Source organism: Rhynchophorus ferrugineus, unplaced genomic scaffold (genome assembly GCF_030347505.1).
Source record: "Rhynchophorus ferrugineus isolate W39M unplaced genomic scaffold, kcgeb_rfMv2 rfM1, whole genome shotgun sequence".
NCBI lineage: Eukaryota > Metazoa > Arthropoda > Insecta > Coleoptera > Curculionidae > Rhynchophorus > Rhynchophorus ferrugineus.
In genome coordinates, this window is record NW_027472580.1 from 7,920,023 (window position 1) to 7,939,503 (window position 19,481).

The window sequence follows — 19,481 nt, forward strand, 5'->3', positions numbered from 1 at the left end:
AAGCTACTGAAATATTTCTGAAAAGATTTAATAGAAAATACCATCCTTTGGGCTTGTTCTATATAATTACATATTCTATTATATAGTTATATATAATTATATTATATATTATATTATATACACGAAGATGCTTTGGTATGTATTACTTGCTATTGCTGGTCTTCTTTACAACAACAAATTGATCAGTAACTGCAATTTACATCGGCAGACATCCGCAGTAACAATTTCTGTCGGTTTTAGCAGTTCGTAATACACTACATTTTGTTAATCCCACCATTGCCATGAATATTCCGCTTCGGTGTCATTGTGGATGGTCCCTCTGCTTAACCCATTAACAGATATCGTTGATCAAAGTACATACAAGCACTTAATAATTTACAGCATATGAATAAACCTATTTGGTAAATAGCATAATGAAAACATAACTAAAAGAAGGTATTTTATTTTCACACAAATATCAGACGTTAAAAATAATTTATTTTTAAAAATATATTTAAATAATAATTTATATACATATTATATTATATATAGTAATAGTTATATCTGAATCTTCTTATTATTTTGCGTCGAATAACCGAATATATATTTAGATTTCTGAAAATTATTAACTCACTTCTCTTTTATAACATCAACCAAAGTGTTCAAGTTATATTTGTCTACAGCCCTGAGATCCATGACATTAAAATACGACTTCACTTGTGATTCACGAACTATTTTCATTTTAATATAGTCAATTTTAATGACACGGCTCTGCAATAAATCACAATAACAGTAGTGAGTAACATTTATCTAATTATATAATTTATTTTATTTGTTAGGAGTGTAAACTGAAATTTAAGGCTATTAAATATTTATTACATATTTATTCGGCGAAATATTAATACAGTTCTTAACCTAAGAACCCTTCACACCACGAATATTTCGAGCTTCATCGAGAGTCTAATTTGCAGATGCTGTAGAATATTGTAGGGAACTCTTTTGACTCGACATACTAAATTCCCGTTCACCATATTGGGTTCACATTTCCATCTTTTGTAAAGCCGCGGACTTATCTGTGTCTCACTGTGTCTATTAACGATACGAACTCAGTATCGTAGTATGCGTTTGAGCCTACGCACTTCACTGTCATCGCGCAGATTTAAGTATTTGGCGAGTGCATTAATATATCAACAGTCTTTCAGATTTCTTTGGACTAACACCTTGAATCACACTCGGTATTGGAAAGTACATCGCGCTGAATGGTTTGTTGTAGATGCAATATGGGCCATAGAGGATGGCTCACGACACTATATTCTGGAACCTTTGTAGGATAGCTATGTTTGATATGCAGTAGTACTCCACAGTTCAATACCACAAGACAAATGGGCCCAAGTATTGGCTTATACAACAAAACATTGTTATCTAAGGATCTTTTAGATTTACGCCCTATCAGCCAATAGATTTGGTTTAGTTTAAGCCCAAGCTGTTTACGTTTTGTCACTATATGTTTTTCTATGTTAGATGCATTTCCAGATATTTATCATTGTCTGCTTGTGGGAGTCCATAATTATTCATTTTTATAAAAAGTCTTTCTTAAATGGTGAATGTCACATGTCACATTGATACGCCAGGGTTATAAGCGGAGGTTTCTTGTGGCTGATATTGGATCCTCGTGTGACCATAAGACTGCTGTATCGTCAGCACATGTTGCAACAGTAGTCTTTCTTGAGGTTGGTAGGTCAGCTGTTCCCTATGATTTTTGTCATATAAGTAAGTTTCATTCGATATTTATTTACCCTTTGTTCAACAGATATGTAAACCATTGTATTTTGCACTGATTTTAAAAAAGCAGAGATCCTACAGCTGGACCGATTTGACCTATTACTCTTTAGTCTCCTGAATTACTAATCCTAAGTACTTGATGTCCTGCACTTGCTCTAACAAGGCCCCGTTGAAATTTACAATAGCAGCCAATCGATCAGTGGTCAATATTTTGGTATTTTCTTCATTCATTCTCAAGTCATATGGTCCTTCAGTAAGATTTATATCATATAAAATTCTAGAAGCCTCAACATATTTAGCAGCCTATATTCAGAGAATGTACCGGTCATGTTGAATATCACATGGAGTCCCAAAACCGATACAGCCAAATTTATGAATCAAAACACTGAATGCCTCGAAGTATTTAATATAATAATACTAACTGTAGGGATTAATAATTCTTAATTTTCCTAAGAACTGTCATTAGATACAAAGATCTTATTTAATTTCTAGCGACCGCTACGACCCTTTAGGGGTCACCTACAGCAAGTTCAAAGGTTGGCAACGCTGGTGGATTGGTACCATGCGGTTCCCGGCTATAAAAGACCACCACGACGACGTCTCGCTATCTTTTTCTTTCCTCTACCCCCTTTGTAACAGTCACACTCCCACAACGCTATTGTACTTCCTTTACCTAACCTAATATCCTGTCCATTTTCCCGTCGAGCACATGTATCATTTAATATAGCAATAAACAAGTTTTTATTCAAGCAGTGTTTTCAGTTGCCGTGCGAATTCCTTTCACAAAATAGTAGTGAGTGTTCCGATAAACAACCGCATGGACAAACACACATACAGACCGACAAGACGAACATTCCTACAAATTTTTTTTGCTACGACGTAATTTCTCGAGATATCATTGCTATTAGAACAAAATTAGCGGCACTCTAATCCTTTCTACTACCTCTTGTTTTCATCAATATTTCAAGCACTTTGTTCAAATATGGAAAGTTATATGGTCAAACCACCATAACGAATCTCTATTTTTTCTAAAAATATATGTATTAATTGTTGAAACATGTTGTATGTAGTTGGACATATGTTACTAGCTATAGCACACAAATAAAAAAACTGTACTATTTTGCATTTCTTACAAGTTAAATGGATTTGTCTGTAAAATTAAGTATAAGAAAGAAAACGTATTTTAACGAAAAACAATGTTATTCTTTTACATTGAAAGAAACAAGATATATTCCTCATATTTCAGCCAGCAAATCAGAAAATAAATATTATTTTCCATTTAGATTAACTTTATTTATGATGAATAATTCCACAATAGTTATGTTTTGTTGATAAACCTCGATGTCTGGCCGCAGACATTGTAATATTTAAAAAAACAGCGGCAAGTCATTAATTTATAAGTATTTTTTTCATGTTCGGTCGGGTTTTTGTACGTCTGGTAAAATTGTTTTGTTTAGAAACAGGTGGGTTGTCGAAATTAGCAAAGAACTGTAAGGTAAACTACCAAATTTCGATTTATTTTCAATTAGTTAAGATTATACTGTTTTTATTAACTTTGCTATTCATCTACATAAACATACAAAAAATTATTAACGTGGTATATAACTTTACCTCTTTTCCAAAGCACTACTTAGGATTTTGTTCTTTTTTTTTCAATCCATCTCTAAATAATTAATATGAATAATTTGTCTTAAACAGTTATTAAGCATTAACTTTTATTCATAAACGCTTCTTTATTTTGTTCTCACGATTTGTTATCTTTATGCGGGAAAGAATAAGTCATATAATTTTTCAATCATTTACATATTATTACATTGTGTAGTATATATTTTTCACCTAAAATATATATTGAAGAGCAGCAGATTGAGTAAAAACCAGGCTTATTTGATTAATAAAAAAATTATTTCATAGTCAAATACATAAAATAAAGAATAAGAAAATATATTTACTTTTTAAATAAAATTGCATTGTTCTTTACTTATTTTTTCCACAATGCAATCTTTAAAACAGTAGCATATTTTTTCTGTCAGTAAATTTATTTATTTCAAATTATTATTTTACATTTTTAAAAAACAAAAGAGAAAAAACAGTTTACCGGACACTGCCCTAGGAAAATCAACCATCAAGGATTGGTATGCTAAGTTTAGACGTGGTAAAATGAGCACCGAAGACGGTGAACGCAGTAGACGCCCAATAAAGGTTGTTACCGACTAAAACATTTAAAAAATCCATAAAATGATTTAGAACGATCGTACATTGAAATTGAATGAAATAGCAGACACTCTAAAGATATCAACTGAACGTGTACATCATATCATTTACAAATATTTGGGTATGAGAAAGCTCTGTGCAAAGTGGGTGCCCGCAAGCTCAATTTTGACCAACTTTTGACAACTACGAGTTGATGATTCAGAGCTGTGTTTGAAGATGATCAAGAGTAATTAACCCGAGATCTTACGATAATGACGAGTCGATATGTGGCAATTGATGAAACGTGGCTCCATCATTTCACTCCTACGTCCAATCGACAGTCATCCTGGTGGACTGCACACGCTGAACCCGCTCCAAAGCGTGGGAAAACGCAACAGTCACCTGGAAATTTTATGGCGTCTGTATTTTGGGATGTGCATGGAATAATTTTCATTGACTACCTTGAAAAAGGAAGGACCTTCAATAGCGACTATTACATATCGTTATTGGATCGTTTGAAGGACAAAATCGCTGAAAAACGGTCGCATTTTAAGAAAGATAATGTGCTACCAAGAAAATGCACCGTGTCACAAGTCAATGAAAATGGTAAGCAATTATGTTGAATAAAAAAAACTAATTTTGCCAAAAAATGGTACTGGTAATTGTTTTACTATGGTAAGCCGGAGACTTTTCAATTGATCTGTTATTACATTAGGCGCTAAAATTCTTCCTCTGTATAAGCTTTAATCTTCAAGCCAAATTTCAAGCTCCAGTTTTTAGTGTTCTTTATTTAAAATATATCAGTTTCACCATATCACCAAAAACTCATACCTATATGTAAATATAAACAATATTACTAAATATACATCGTATTTAAGTGTTAAACAACATGGAACTTAAAATGTTGAAACCACAACAGTTTATTTTATATTAGTTTATTTTACTTGGTAGGCTAATTTCACTTGAAAAAAAACTGTATACACATTATTACGTGACATTCTGTTAGGTCTTAAAATAAACCATTTCCTCAAGTGAGCAAACTTATTTTTAGTGAAGTTGCGGCAAATTGTTAAATAAAATGTGTTATCAGTGAGATTAAGTCTTAAATTGATGGATAAAATTTAGGCTAACTTTATATGCTATTTAAGCACTAACTATATCATATGAGAAGTCTTAGAAATATTGCTAGCAACTGCGTCCATGATGTAATGGTTAGAGCATTCAGTTCACACGCGGAGGTCGCAGATTCGATTCCCAGTGGGGGCAGCAACTTCTTATTGTTCTATTTTCAACTGAACTACTTGAATTTTTACTTGAACATTTGTCAAATCACCTAGACTAGTTAGCGAATCCTGAGGCCTGAAGCGTTCCTTATTTTAAATCATTGGTTCTATATTCATATTTTTCCTCATAATTGCAGCTTTACTTGGCCTACCTGTTATAATATTTAATAAAATAACTGCTTCATTTATTGGGTAAATATGTAACACTAAATAAAGAAAAATAAAATATTTTTAACAAAGGAATTGAACCGACTTCAAAATAAGGACCCCACTAAAATGTAAAAAATAATCAAACTTAAACTTTTAATACGAAAAAGAAAACGTTTTAATATAAAATATGGACCTAACAATCGTTATAATAACTAAATAAAAATAAACAAAAACATTATTTAACCTATGTACTACACCTATTTTATATTCTACTATATACACACAATTTAGCTTAATACCCACCTAAACCTATTTATCTATTTACAATATTATTTTAATTAGTACCAAGTGATCACTTTGGAGTCGGTGCCTAGCCAAATCGATACAAAAATACATAAAATTATATTATTATTGTTATATTGTTGCTCAAAAATAGTTTATAAATGTGTGCTGTTAATTTATCTGTGTAAACTAAAAAATCAAGTATCATTTTTACATTATCTGGCCATAAATGTATTGCTTGCATGTACTCTGATTACATTTTCACTTTGAAAAGACAAGAATTGGCACAATACGTATTAATCAAAATATTTTCCATCATTGCCTATGAATTTTTTCCATTTTGCTGGCAATATTGGGATACCGTATCGATAAAACGATGTTGGTTTCATCCAATCGTCGATCCAGTTTTACACTTCTTCAGTATTTCGAAATTATGTGCCAGCGAAGCTGTACCGCATCACTCTGGTGGGACAGTGGGTTCAGCAGACCTTCCCATTCGAGCTGCAACAAAGTAGCCGTCGCAATTTTTGTAACGTCTGGCTGAGTGTTGTAATGTAAGATGATGACTTTGTATCTATTTCTTTACCGCCTTTTTTTACAAAAATATGTTGTTCATTTTATTATTTACTTTTGGACAGCAATATATTATCATCATTGCGCTTTTTGGATCTTTCTTAATGGCATGAAAATGCTGAAAACAGTTATTTGATTAACCGCTAAGCTGTCCAGAAGTTTTTTGAGAGTTTGAGCTAGATTTTCATCCAATAACTCTTGAAATTCAATAAATGTTTAAACTTTTTTAATACATCATATTTTTTCCAATAAATATTGTTTATAAAAATGCATATTGATATAAATATATATTGCCACATAAAATTGATCCTAATGTAAAACGTCATGTCATAACATTCGACATCTATCAATAACATACGTTCCAAGTATTGATGATTTTGTATCAGAGTCACATATTGTTTTCTTCTATTCGAGTTTTGAGACTAATAAGCTTTTTCTACAGAGTTTTTTTAAATTTTACTTCTGTGATATCAATAAATCACAAATGCATAAATCAAAATTTGTTTTAAAAACACATAACACAAACGCATAATATCGCTGAACTAAAATAAGTTTTCGATAGGAGGGTAGTTTTTGGCATCGAAGGTGTTTGCTTCATAAAATATGTAATAAATGAAAAATCAAATCTTACAGTCCATATTCATCAGATATTGTTATAACAATGCTACCTGATGATTAGTCTGGTCAGGCAATTCATCACTTTTTATAGAGACGCGAAAAGTTGTGCCAATAACAGGTCAATTGAATAGTTTTTTTTATTCAACATAATTCTCTTTAAGGCTGATACAGTGATTACAGCGACCCTCCAACTTTTCGACTCCATCTTTGTAGTTCGATTTGTGCTTTGCTTCAAAATAGGCATCAGTGTCGACGATCATCTTTTCATTCGACGAAAATTTGTTCCCACCCAACATTCTTTTGAGATCTGAGAAGAGGAAATAGTCGCTGGGGGCCAGATCTTGTAAATACGGTGGATGATGAAACAATTCAAAGCCCAATTCGTGGATTTATGCCATCGTTTTCACTGACTCGTGAGACGGTCTTGGTAAAGCAGCACTTTCTTTTTCTTCAAATGTGGCCGTTTTTCGGCGATTTCGTCCTTCAAATGGTCCATAACGCTATGTAATAGTCGCTGTTGATGGCCCTTCCTTGTTCAAGGTAGTCAATGATAATTATTCCATGCCCATCCCAAAATACAGACGCCATAACCTTGCCAGACGACTGTTGCGTTTTCCCACTCTTTGGAGCGGGTTCATTGTGTGCAGTTCACTCGGATGACTGTCGATTGGGCTTCGGAGTAAAATGACATAGCCATGTTTCATTGTCATATATCGACGCAAAAACTCGGGTTTATTACGTCGTTGTTTTTGGTCAAAAGTGAGCTCGCGCGGCACCTACTTTGCACAATGCTGTCTCATACCCAAAATATTCGTGAATGATATGATGTACAAGTTCAGTTGATGTCCTTAGAATATTTGCTATTTCATTAAATTTCAATTTACGGTCATTCAAATTCATTTTTTTTTGGATTTTTTAAATCTTTTCGTCCGCAAAAACCTCTTTTGGGCGTCCACTGCCTTCACCGTCTTCTGTACTCTTTTCACCACGTCTAAACTTAGCATAACAATCCTTGATGGTTGATTTTCCTGGGGCAGTGTCCGGAAACTCAGCATCAAGCCAAGTGTAGCACGCGAAATTCCTTTTTATCCATTTTATTCACAGTAACAAAAGTTGCTTCACTCAAAATGCTATAATTCACAAACTAATGTTTCGACAGCTGTCAAATTTATACACGCATCTTTTGAAGGTTGGGGCTAACTAAAAAAAAAGTTGTAATAAATGGAAAACCATTTGTTACACAACATATTCACCGGATATTACTACGACAATAATACCTAATGATGAGCCTGGTCGAGCAAGTTCAACAAAAAATCCTGAAAACTTATTTAAACACCTTATAACGTGAGGAACACACATTTATTTGATTTTAACATATTTTACATCATCAGTATATTATGTATTTCTAATGTTTCTTCGATAAATCGGCATTATTTTTAATCTTAATCAATCGCTTTAATTCATTACGTTAATAAATACAAATATTAGTTGGACTAAATGCGCTGAAAAAAATCTGGTAAAACCCTTAATATCTACGTGTTGGCCATGTTGCCATAGATCTGCCGGTTTTCTTATTTTATTTGGACGGCACGGCAGCGCCGCATTTTCGCACCCCTTACGAATCTCCCTGTTGGCATTGAACGAGAAGGCGCAGGCGGATTTTGCAACGTTGCCATTGTGACCCTTAATAATTATTTCTTATTTTTTCATTATTCTGTGTATTTATGTCATGTCAAAATATATTCAAAATAATTTCGTTAAAAGCCTTTAGCTAATTCTTCTTTGACTGTGTGTATTAATCAAAATCTAATAGTTTTCCATTTATAGATCAGGGTTCTATATTCTATTATTGATTATTATTATTATTTATCAAATTATCCGTTTATCTTTTGGTTCCAATATAATTCACTATAAACGTTCTTCTCTGCCTAAATTGCGACTAATTTTGAACCTTTCCAGTGTGATATGTCCCATGGTTTCAAGCTTTAGTTTTACTTTTACGTATGATCATCATGTACCCATGTTAGATTACCAATAAATGTATTGACTTTCCTACCGTAATTTTCTAAATAATTAGTTTTTCCAAGTGATTCATATATACTATCTGTTTAAATATATACAAATTCTACTCATTTGCAGTAGTGTTTATAGTATAATTTAATTTACCTTATGTAATTTACCTAGTGCCCTTGAATCTAATATTGAATGTTTTTAAAGAATTATTATAATTTCTTAATAGCCATAACGACCGACCTACTAAATTTTAATAACTAATACTAATAATTAATTCTTTGGTCTGTGAATGGTGATATTAACTAAAAATCTTATATATCAAAGAGGTTATATTAATAGTTATTAGTCTAATTAATTTATTAGCTGATTTATTTATTTATTAACGTTCTAGCTGCTATTTTCAGATAATTGCTTCTTAGAAGTGATTCATATTCACTATGTGTATAAATATATCAAAATAGTAATATTTTGTTTTAGTTCATGTTCACCATATCTATTTTATTAATCAAGTTTTTATTTATCGTATATATAGCGAGTTTTGATTTTTTTTTGTCGTGATTGAGCAGCAATTTTGGTGATGTTATGTAAAAAGTATTGTATACGTAAATATCAATAATTTAAGAACAGGAACATGTTTATTTTTTTCCATGCTGTCGATATTTAATCAAGTAAGTTTATAAACATTATAACTAATCTGCCAAAACTGTTTTAATTAATGTTTTTATCGTGAATCAGCAGTAATTCTTGTAAAATGAATTAATTACGTAAATATAAATGATTTTATATTACCTAAAAGTGTTTTTGATACTGTCGATATTTTATGAACATTATTAAGACACAAAAGCTTTTTAATGCACTTGGAGAATAAACAAACATGCCTATACTATATTTATTTAATAATGTTTAAATATGCTTTAAGATACCTAATTATGATTTTATATTAAAATTCCAATAAAATTGCCAACGTACTGTAATTTGTTAAGTCAATTATACTGATATGCTTTAGTTGATGCTGATAATATATATTTGATTTAATAGTTTTTAATTTATCTGATTTATTTTAATTTTATATGTCTTATCTTAGATGTACAAAGAAAATGAATTTAGAGTATTGTTACATATGTCAATACCAATACTTTTAGAGTGCAAAAAAATGTGTATTTTTTAACATTGTCGATATTTCATCATATCAGTTTATGAACATTATAACTGAACTACACGACAACTTACTTAATGTTTCTTCATTAATGTTTTGTTGTGAATAACTAGTAATTATTATGATATTATTTAATAATCATTATATACCTAAATATCAATGATTTTAGTTTACATAAAAGTGCTTGTTTTTTTGATACTGTTGAAATTTTATGAAACAAGTTTATGAACTTTATAGGAAGTAATTGCCAAGTAAATTGTACTGATTTTCTACTGATGTCGATAATATGTATTGTATTTTTAATTTTGTATTTCTTTTCATAGCTGTAGAATATTAATCAAGGTACGGTTAATAAGAAATGGTTTTTTAAATACCCTCAGCGCTCTGTTTTATTAATTTTTAAAAATCGTGGCGAATATTTATTGGAGATACGGTAACGTATATTGTGATTTTGGGGAAAAAAATGTCCGCCGAAAATTGGCAACAGCGCCAGCCCCACCGTCACCGCGAACCGAACGGTCTCCCCCTCGCTCCGCGCCTCTCCCGACCGACAACGTTGTGAACATCAGTGCTGGTGGGTCCCGCGGTCATGTTAACGTCTCCCCTACAAATACCAACCGGACCAGTTTTCTGCAATCCACACCCGACGTCCATCCGTAACAATTTCCACCCGAGCGACATAGCTCTAGGCGCCGTCGTCGTCAGACCGCCTCCCGGACGACAATTGGCCGCCAATTTCCACCCGGTACTCGTCTACGGAACCATCCGTTCCGGCGCCAGTGTCGGTAGTGCCGGCTGTTTACCACCCTCCCGGCTCCAGTGCGTCCAGGTAGTATCGTGCGCGGGGGCCTCGAAGGGCGCGCATACCGTCTCCGGATCGTCGTTGGCGGTACTGCCGACGAGTCCCGCGGGACACTACTTGTATGTGTCGTGCTGGGGATTAGGACGGCAGTTCCTGTGGATCCCCGTGGTGGCACCGTCGAGGTCGTCGTCGTCGTGCAAGGTGCAGCGCGGACCGCAGTACCCCTACTCGCTAGCCGGTCAAGGACAGTTCTGCACCGGCGGACAGTACTTGAGGAACGGCTCTAGGAGGGGGGTCGGAGCTCCTGGAAGCGCGGGTGATATGGAGACGAGGTTGGTGTCAATGAAACATATGTTTCTCGTTGACATGGATATTTTTAGATTATTTCGTTTTGTTTTGACGCCTAATTATATGCGATCGATGTGTTCTGTCATCCTTAATAAAACAGTTCTCTGGATATTTATTTTTTCTTAACTTTCCGCCCAATAGCATTTTGACTACCGTTCAAATCATGTCTTACTAGCTCATTATCACATGATCAACATCTGTAATTATTTTGAGCAATATTAAAAATCAATTCAATTCAATCAATTAAATTTAACCCTTTATATTTAAATTTATCATAAATAATTAAATATTAATTAATAGTTCTTGATAACAGATGATTTATAACTTTATTTTATAACAGGAGCATTAAAAATAACCAATAATATTAACTGCTCTCCAGAAGCTGCTTAATTTTTTTATAATGTTATTATTAAGATATTGTGATACCCTCAGTGGATAGTGGATTTTTTTTATTGAATACCTTTCTAAACATTATTAAAATAAAAAATCTGTCGAAGCTACATTGATAATAAATAAAATGTATTGTTAATATTTACATTTTTCTAATTATAAATATAATAAGTATTGTTGCTTTTCACGCATACTTATTTTTTCTTAACTTTTAGCCTAACAACATTTTGACTGCTATTCAAATCATATCTTAGTATTTAATCACCGACATATGTAATTAGCTTGAGGAATATTAGAGATCAATTAAGACTTTGAAATATGATAAATTTTTGTAATGTTAAAAAATAATAATTTTGAAACTTAAATATCATCCCTTGATGGATAGTGGATTTCCTATAATATTCTATATATTGTTGATATTTATATTGTAGAATATACAATCTTTTTAATTATAGTTATATCAAAATACACCTCAAAATAACTAATTAACTAATTAATCTTCTTCACTCATATTTAGACCCCGTTTAACATGATATGTAATATAACATCAATGATTAACGATATATGTAAATACTAGCGACCCGCCCCGGCTTCGCACGAGTGCAATGTTGATACTAAATTAAATACACTACAGAAAAAATATGAACGTTGTATATAAAAACATAGCGGCCCGCTCCGACTTTGCATGGCATAAAATATATATGTCTATGTCACTCAATGAAAACATGATTAAAATCGATCCAGTATTTTTGGTTCATTCATCACTGCCCTTGGCCTGCACGCATTAAATTTGGAGTAAAACAATTCCTCTTCCCCTATACTTACTATGAAGATTTCCTGCTATCTTTGGAATATCTAAATTCATACAATTTTTATTACATTACACATTTTTAAACGCAAATTTTAAATTTGTAATATCTCCGAAAATATTTGTTTAATTTACATGCTGTAAGGAACCATATTGATCTATATTAATTGCACACTGTATTTAAGGTACTTAATTCGATAAGGATTAATGTCGTATTGCTTAAAATAGCTTCGTAAATAAGCCATTTTCTCACGTAAAAAGTAAACAATAAAAATGGTTAATGTGGGTTATCCCTAATAGATAAACATATACCATCGCGGACTTTTTTGTAGACCTTTTTATGGTGTACAATACTGTAGTATATTAATTTGATCTACTCGTAGGGTTAGGCAGCGTTTTTGCTAATTGCTAAATAAGCCTAAAAAATAGGTTAATTTACGACATCACGTTAGAAACCTCTAAAATTAGCAATGTTGCCTTAGTATATTATGCATGTATTAACATACAAACATTACATATAAACCTTCCTCTTGAATCACTCTATCTATTGAAAAAAACCGCATCAAAATCCGTTGCGTAGTTTTAAAGATTTAAGCGCACATAGGGATATAAGGACAGAAAAGGCGACTTTTTTTATACTATGTAGTGATTTTGAGCAGTATCAAAACTTTTTATTAAAAATAAAACTAATGCAAAGTCAATATGCAAAGTTAAAACGTAAATTTAATTATTTTGCCTAAAAAAGTTTAAAACACAAGGTTTTTAGATGGATAGATATACTCAGATATTTTCGTTTTGTTTTAACGCCTAATTACATGCGATCGATGTGTTCTCTCATCCTTAGTAACAGTTCTCGCGATATTAATTTTGTCATAACTTTCCGTCTACTATTAGTTTGACTACCATCCAAATCGTGTCTTATAAGAAACGTAAACTTAATCCTTCATATTATTATTAAATAATGCAATATAAATTATTATAAATAATTAATTATTAACTAATATTTCTTTAAAACACAAGGTTTATAACTTTATTTTATAATACTTAATTATAGAACATCAATATATGATAAAATATGAAAATATGGTATGAATAGAATAATTATGATCCCCTTCGTGGATAATGGATGTTTTTAATTACGGTCCGTTTTGTTATTTTTGAAAATGTATGATAAACATAATAACTATTACAAAATCAATTTAATTTATTTTGTTGTTGTGAATCACCAACAGTTTTGAAGATATTATTTGCAAAACATAATATACCTACATATTAACGGTTTTAGACATATTTTTGTGAAATAATGTTAATAAACTCGAACAGTATTATGATATAAATCTTTTTTGTTTGTGAAACGTAAAATTAACAACTAACTGAACAGACAACTTTACTGTATAAACATCATCAATAATCTACTAGCATTGTTAAATATTTCTTATCATAACTAATAATTAATTTTAATTATTTTGTTTGTCATGAACAGCCAGTAATGTTGGTGATGCTATCTGAATATAATCATTTTTTAAAATATATTGATGCTTTTTAGTTTACGTTCAAAATAAGGAGACATTATTCATATTTACGTTATTGAATAATATTTATATCAAAATGGCTTAATAAACGTGAAATTTATTTAAAAACCATTACATAGTTCAATATCGACGATTTTAAACCACCCACAAAAATTCTGTGTTTGTTGTTACAGTCGATATTCTGCAAAGTAAACCCACGAATATTATTACGATATAAAAACTTTTTCATTTAAGTTCAGAATAGCTTTATCCATATTTACATTATGATTATACAATATTTTTTAATAATGTTTATATCAAAATAAGCCTTAAAATATTTAATAAAATCTAATATAACATACATTGTTCAACATATAAATGTAAAGTTATTAAACTATATTTAAACAATCGATTGAAACCTAAAATTAATTCAAAATACTTTAAGAAACTTTGTTTATAAACATAATTTACCATTAACCCAATTATTATCTAATTACCTAATAAGCTTTACTTAATTAAGTATCTCGATAATGGAGATTTTTGTATCTGAACTTGTAAAACATTTTGTATTACATTCAGAAATATTTGGGAAGGTATTTTCATACATTGTTGTATTTATATCACTGTTATATATATTTTTAGTAAATAAAAATATATTGATTTTCTTAATGTAGAATACTTATTTTTCTTTTTGTTTTATAATAATGATATATAATCAAGTCTTGAACTTAATAATTAGTTTAACAGACATCAATGAAGAACAATAATAACTTTTGATAAAAGTAATTATCTTTGATTGTGATTAAAAAATTAATTATAAAAATATCATAAGACTTCTTACTTAAATAGCAGAAAGCAAATGATTATTTCATACACAAATGTTAGGTATTGGGTAGATTCATCAATATAGAGTCTCAATTATACCAATTTTGAATAAAATGAACCAAGTTCTTGATAATTTTTAACTATTGTTGGAAAATAATATTGATGGGTCCCGAAGTGTTTTAAATAATGTCATACAGTGACATTATATATGTTACATGTGTAAATAAAAAATGTAAATTTGTTATTGAGACATATTTATATAAATATTAAATAGATTGATGTTTACTTATTGCCACTTATTGATCATAATGGTTAATCATATTTAAATAATAGTTGAGAAATAGTTCAAAATTCAACCGTATATATATATATATATATATATATATATATATATATATATATATATATATATATATATATATAATCATTATCATAAACTATGTATGATATACTGTATGACTTATACAGTCATAGTTGTATTAAAAACCTTAGGAAGGTCAAAACATTTAACTCATTAACCATCTAATGTTCGACTAATATTTAGCTAATTATAGTTATTTTACATTATAGACATTACAATACCATCAATGTCTTTTAACACATACAAACATATCAGTTAATACGTTTACTTTTATGACTAGTCGATCACGCAAGGCCGTTGTTAAATAAGCAAATAACATTCATTGACATAATTAGTTATATTTTAAAAGTGTTTTAAAAGATATGTTGCCATTTTTGGGGTTTACAATAATACAATATTTACAACAATTTTATTTTAACTGATTTTTCTTTAATTTGAAGCTTTATTGCGAAAAATTGACAAAATGTATTTTGTTCAAATTATTGCCCATCGATAGCCACTACTTTCCCATCTTTCAAGCAATTTACAGATTCCATTTCGAAAGAACGAGGTATCTTTTGAGGCTATCCACGTGTTGACCCATTTTTTGATATCTTCATAAGGAGTGAAACATTGCTCAGACAGTAGAAATAATAATCAGAAGGAGCAAAGTTTGGACGATGCGAGGATTGGGGTAGTCCTTTTTCAAGCTTTTGAGTATATCACATCGGAGAAGAGATCGGAAATTGTTTTTTTTGTTACTCCCAACTATTCTGCATATTGTTCTTACGTTTTACACAGATAATTATCGAGTAATACCTTCAAATCCTCGTCTTCGAATATGTTTGATTGTAAAAAGCTTCAGCCGTCTTTTTCTTCAAATCGAAGCCAACGAAATAAAACGTCTAGCAAATGTGATTTATTCGGCATAAATATAGAACATTTTTGTTCACATTTCGACGAAATAACTCATCCTGGACAATGATGATTCAATATGAAGTTAGTTACAAATGTACCCGATACGATTTAATACCCAATAAAGTAACTCGATCTGTTGTAAACCCCTTAAATTAATTTAATTTACAGTCCTTTTATTAAAATTGTCACACTTTGTACCAAAAAATGTATATTCTTGAAACTTCACACTGCAAAATATCATTGTGTGTATATATATAATATCAAGTGTCAACCAATATGATATTATTGCCCAACAATTAAATTATGCCGCATGCGTTTATTCAGTTTAGTTTACTTGCTCCTTTTTTATATATAAATTATTTTTTAGAAATAGATATACACAAATTTGATAAATAATTGATTTAATGTTGAAACTATATATATAAGGGAGGATATGCCTTTCTATTTTTATAAAAACACCATATGTAAATCAATTTACATATTTGAACAATTAACATGAACTCCAAGAACCATATAAATAAACATTACCATAAAAAAGACCAAAATCGTTTAGATCAAACTCAGCCAATATAGCTAAAACCAAACGAAAATACCACCAGTATATATGAAAGCGGTGAAGTTCTCCTAAAAATATCCAAATATGACCAACTATGATCTCTATTACAATTTTTGCCACTATTCTTGATCCACAAACCCCATTGACGAATTCACTACCTCGAGCTTTCGATTAACATATTGTACATTTACTAGCCTAAAACGAATGGATGATCGTACGTTTAAGGTGAAAGAAAGCTCAGTCAATACATCATTATTTTTATATATATATAGCTGTCTAATTCATTCTTCTCTGATTCTCCGAAATTCACATTCTTCGACTTTCACTCTCAGCAAATTCTAGCTACATCTTACCTATAAAATATATTTAAAATCATTACTAAAATTATGTGTAAAATAAATGTATAACTTTATCAGTTACTACACTTTTTGCTACTATTCTTAATGGACAAACCTCATTAAAAAATTGGCTAATTGCAACACAACAGAATCATTTTCCTCTTTGTTATTGTTATCACTAAACTTTGGCATATATTGAAATTTGGCAGCTAACATTCCCACTATAAATAAAATTAATGCTGCTTCGATTTTATATACTTTAAAAATTTAACCTTACATTCTACACTTACCCTTGTTCTTCCATATTTTAAAACCAATGTGTGTTAATCCAACAAAACTAACACAACGATTTTATTATTATTACTATAGAATTATTAATGTAACACATGTAAATATTCTAAATTTTTTGTTGTTTTGACTTTATCGACTCGAAAATAATGTATGGCAATTATAAAAGGAAAGCAGTATAGATTATTCTTTTCTATGATTTTCTATACAGGATAGTGCGAATGTGCCAAATCCGGACATATTTGTTAAACAATGTATCCTATGTTGCAGAACTTCGACAATTAATATTACCTTACAAATAGCGGACGGGATGTTATCCCACCAGGGACAATACTTAAACAATGTAGTCATTCACATTGTTAATGAAGAAAAAAACATATTTACGACAAATCAAAAACAACAAGCTTTTCGAATAACTACCATAGAACTTTTCCATATTAACTACCATAATAAGCAAATAAGGAAATTAATAATACATAATTTATAATTAATTTATATTTCTACTAATGCTGAAATAACATGACTTTTATGATTGATGGAGCATATGGTAGTTATATTTTAATATAATTTGAATCAGAAACTGTGTTTTACTTGAATTTATTATTTATATATTCCAGAATTTAATGATATAATTTTTGTAATTGGTGTAGAATTATATTATCATAAATATTACCAAAAACTTATTAGAAATAATTCATTATAAATGCCAATATTTATGGCAATAATACCAATAGTAAATATCTAGTAGATTTCTAATTTAATATATACCTTAATGAATATTTATTAAAATTATATTTAAGCATTAGTTTCACATAAGATAATAATGAACTGCGTTAAAAGATTTTTTCATTTTAACAATGAGTTATTGATATAATTAATTATAATAAATAATAATAACATTTAAAGTATGCTAATTAATTTTAGAGGCGTCAGCTATTGTTTATCATTACAAAATAAATTAAAATATCGTCCAATTGCTGGAAGTTTAAACAAACTGATTTCTGAGTAAAAATTAATTTTACTGGAAAGAAGTACAAGTACATTTTCCGATTTCTTAGAGTCATTAGAATATTAGTCGCGCTATAGAATACACATAGGTAATATGTTATTTGCCAAAAATGGTTTATCTGGATGGGATATATTGTTTAATATGGACTCCGAGTTTCATCTCCAAGCTCCAATTTCATAATTTCATCTTTACGAAACTAGCGACTTTTTGTGATATTTCATGTATGCTGCTTTCATCTCTGTGAAAGACCCACTTCTCAAAATCGAATGTTAGAGTTGGACTGCAAAGTGCTTTGTACACTTTCTAGTTTCCATTCTACTTGATTTTTTTTTAATTTGTTATTAATAACAAAGTACAAATTCATGCTTTTTCCAATTCTGGCCTTTGTTTCTATCTCCTGGCTTCCATTAATTTTGATTTCTCGACCAAAATACCTTGAATATTTATTACTTAGGGCTCCCCCATCACCATGACCGTTTTGCTCTTATTCATTACTATTCCATATTCTCTTCATGTTCTATATGTCATCATCTGATCATCTGTTTTTATAATTTTAATAACTTTCAATGTTATATTACTTAAACATTAAGAAAACTAAATAAAATTTAAATTTTCCATTAACAATTTTTGGTTTTATGTTGTGGCTTCAAAGTTTTAATGGTTCTAGTTTAAAATTGTATTGCTATAAGTTTAGTAGTTAAGTACTACGGTTACCAACAGCTGTACATAGTATAGTTAGAAACTTTTCATCAACTAGAATCAATTCACATTTTCCAGTTATGGCATAGTTACATTATAGACAAGATAACTAAATTGTAAAAGAAATAAAGTAAAAATAATATTTCATCTTTGATTAATATTATTAAAAGCAAATATTTTATAATATCCAACTAGTATATTTTTAAATGTTTTAATCAAGGGAACCAATTAAGGATAATAATATTGCTGAAAACTTCGTTGACTGTAGTTGCTAGATGATTTCCTTAATTATATCAATTATTTATAGTAAAACTGTTCTTTAAAATATTTCTATATCAATCATTTTATCAATTATTTTATTAGCTCTATTATAAATGTTCTAATTGGTATCATATTTACATTTCGTTTAATGTAACCCTGTATAAAAAAAGTATCTAATGTGACTAGAGTATTTTACCAAATTATCATGATCATTGTGGTGTATGCATTTTGGTTTTTATCTTTTTAGTCATAATTTCCTCTCGCTTAAAGTGTCATTGACCTTTTTATTTAACAATTGTAAATGGTTCTATACAACGCATCTTTATCCCGTAAAAAATGTGAAATATTCTACTAGTCTTAGG

General features: G+C 30.1%; 1 protein-coding gene across 2 annotated transcripts in view; it reads left to right on the top strand.

Annotated features, from left to right (window-relative positions):
* gus (splA/ryanodine receptor domain and SOCS box containing gustavus) overlaps window positions 1–19,481 on the top strand; it is a 457,580-nt gene that overhangs the window by 216,634 nt on the left and 221,465 nt on the right. Inside the window, exon 1 of one of the 2 annotated variants that reach the window (XM_076415398.1) lies at window positions 10,581–11,160. The exons of the other annotated variant lie outside the window; for it this stretch is intronic. Coding sequence (XP_076271513.1) covers window positions 10,616–11,160 — 545 coding nt within the window. The 5' untranslated portion in view covers window positions 10,581–10,615. Of the gene's footprint in view, window positions 1–10,580; window positions 11,161–19,481 lie in introns of those variants that run through there. 2 annotated transcript variants of the gene reach the window in all.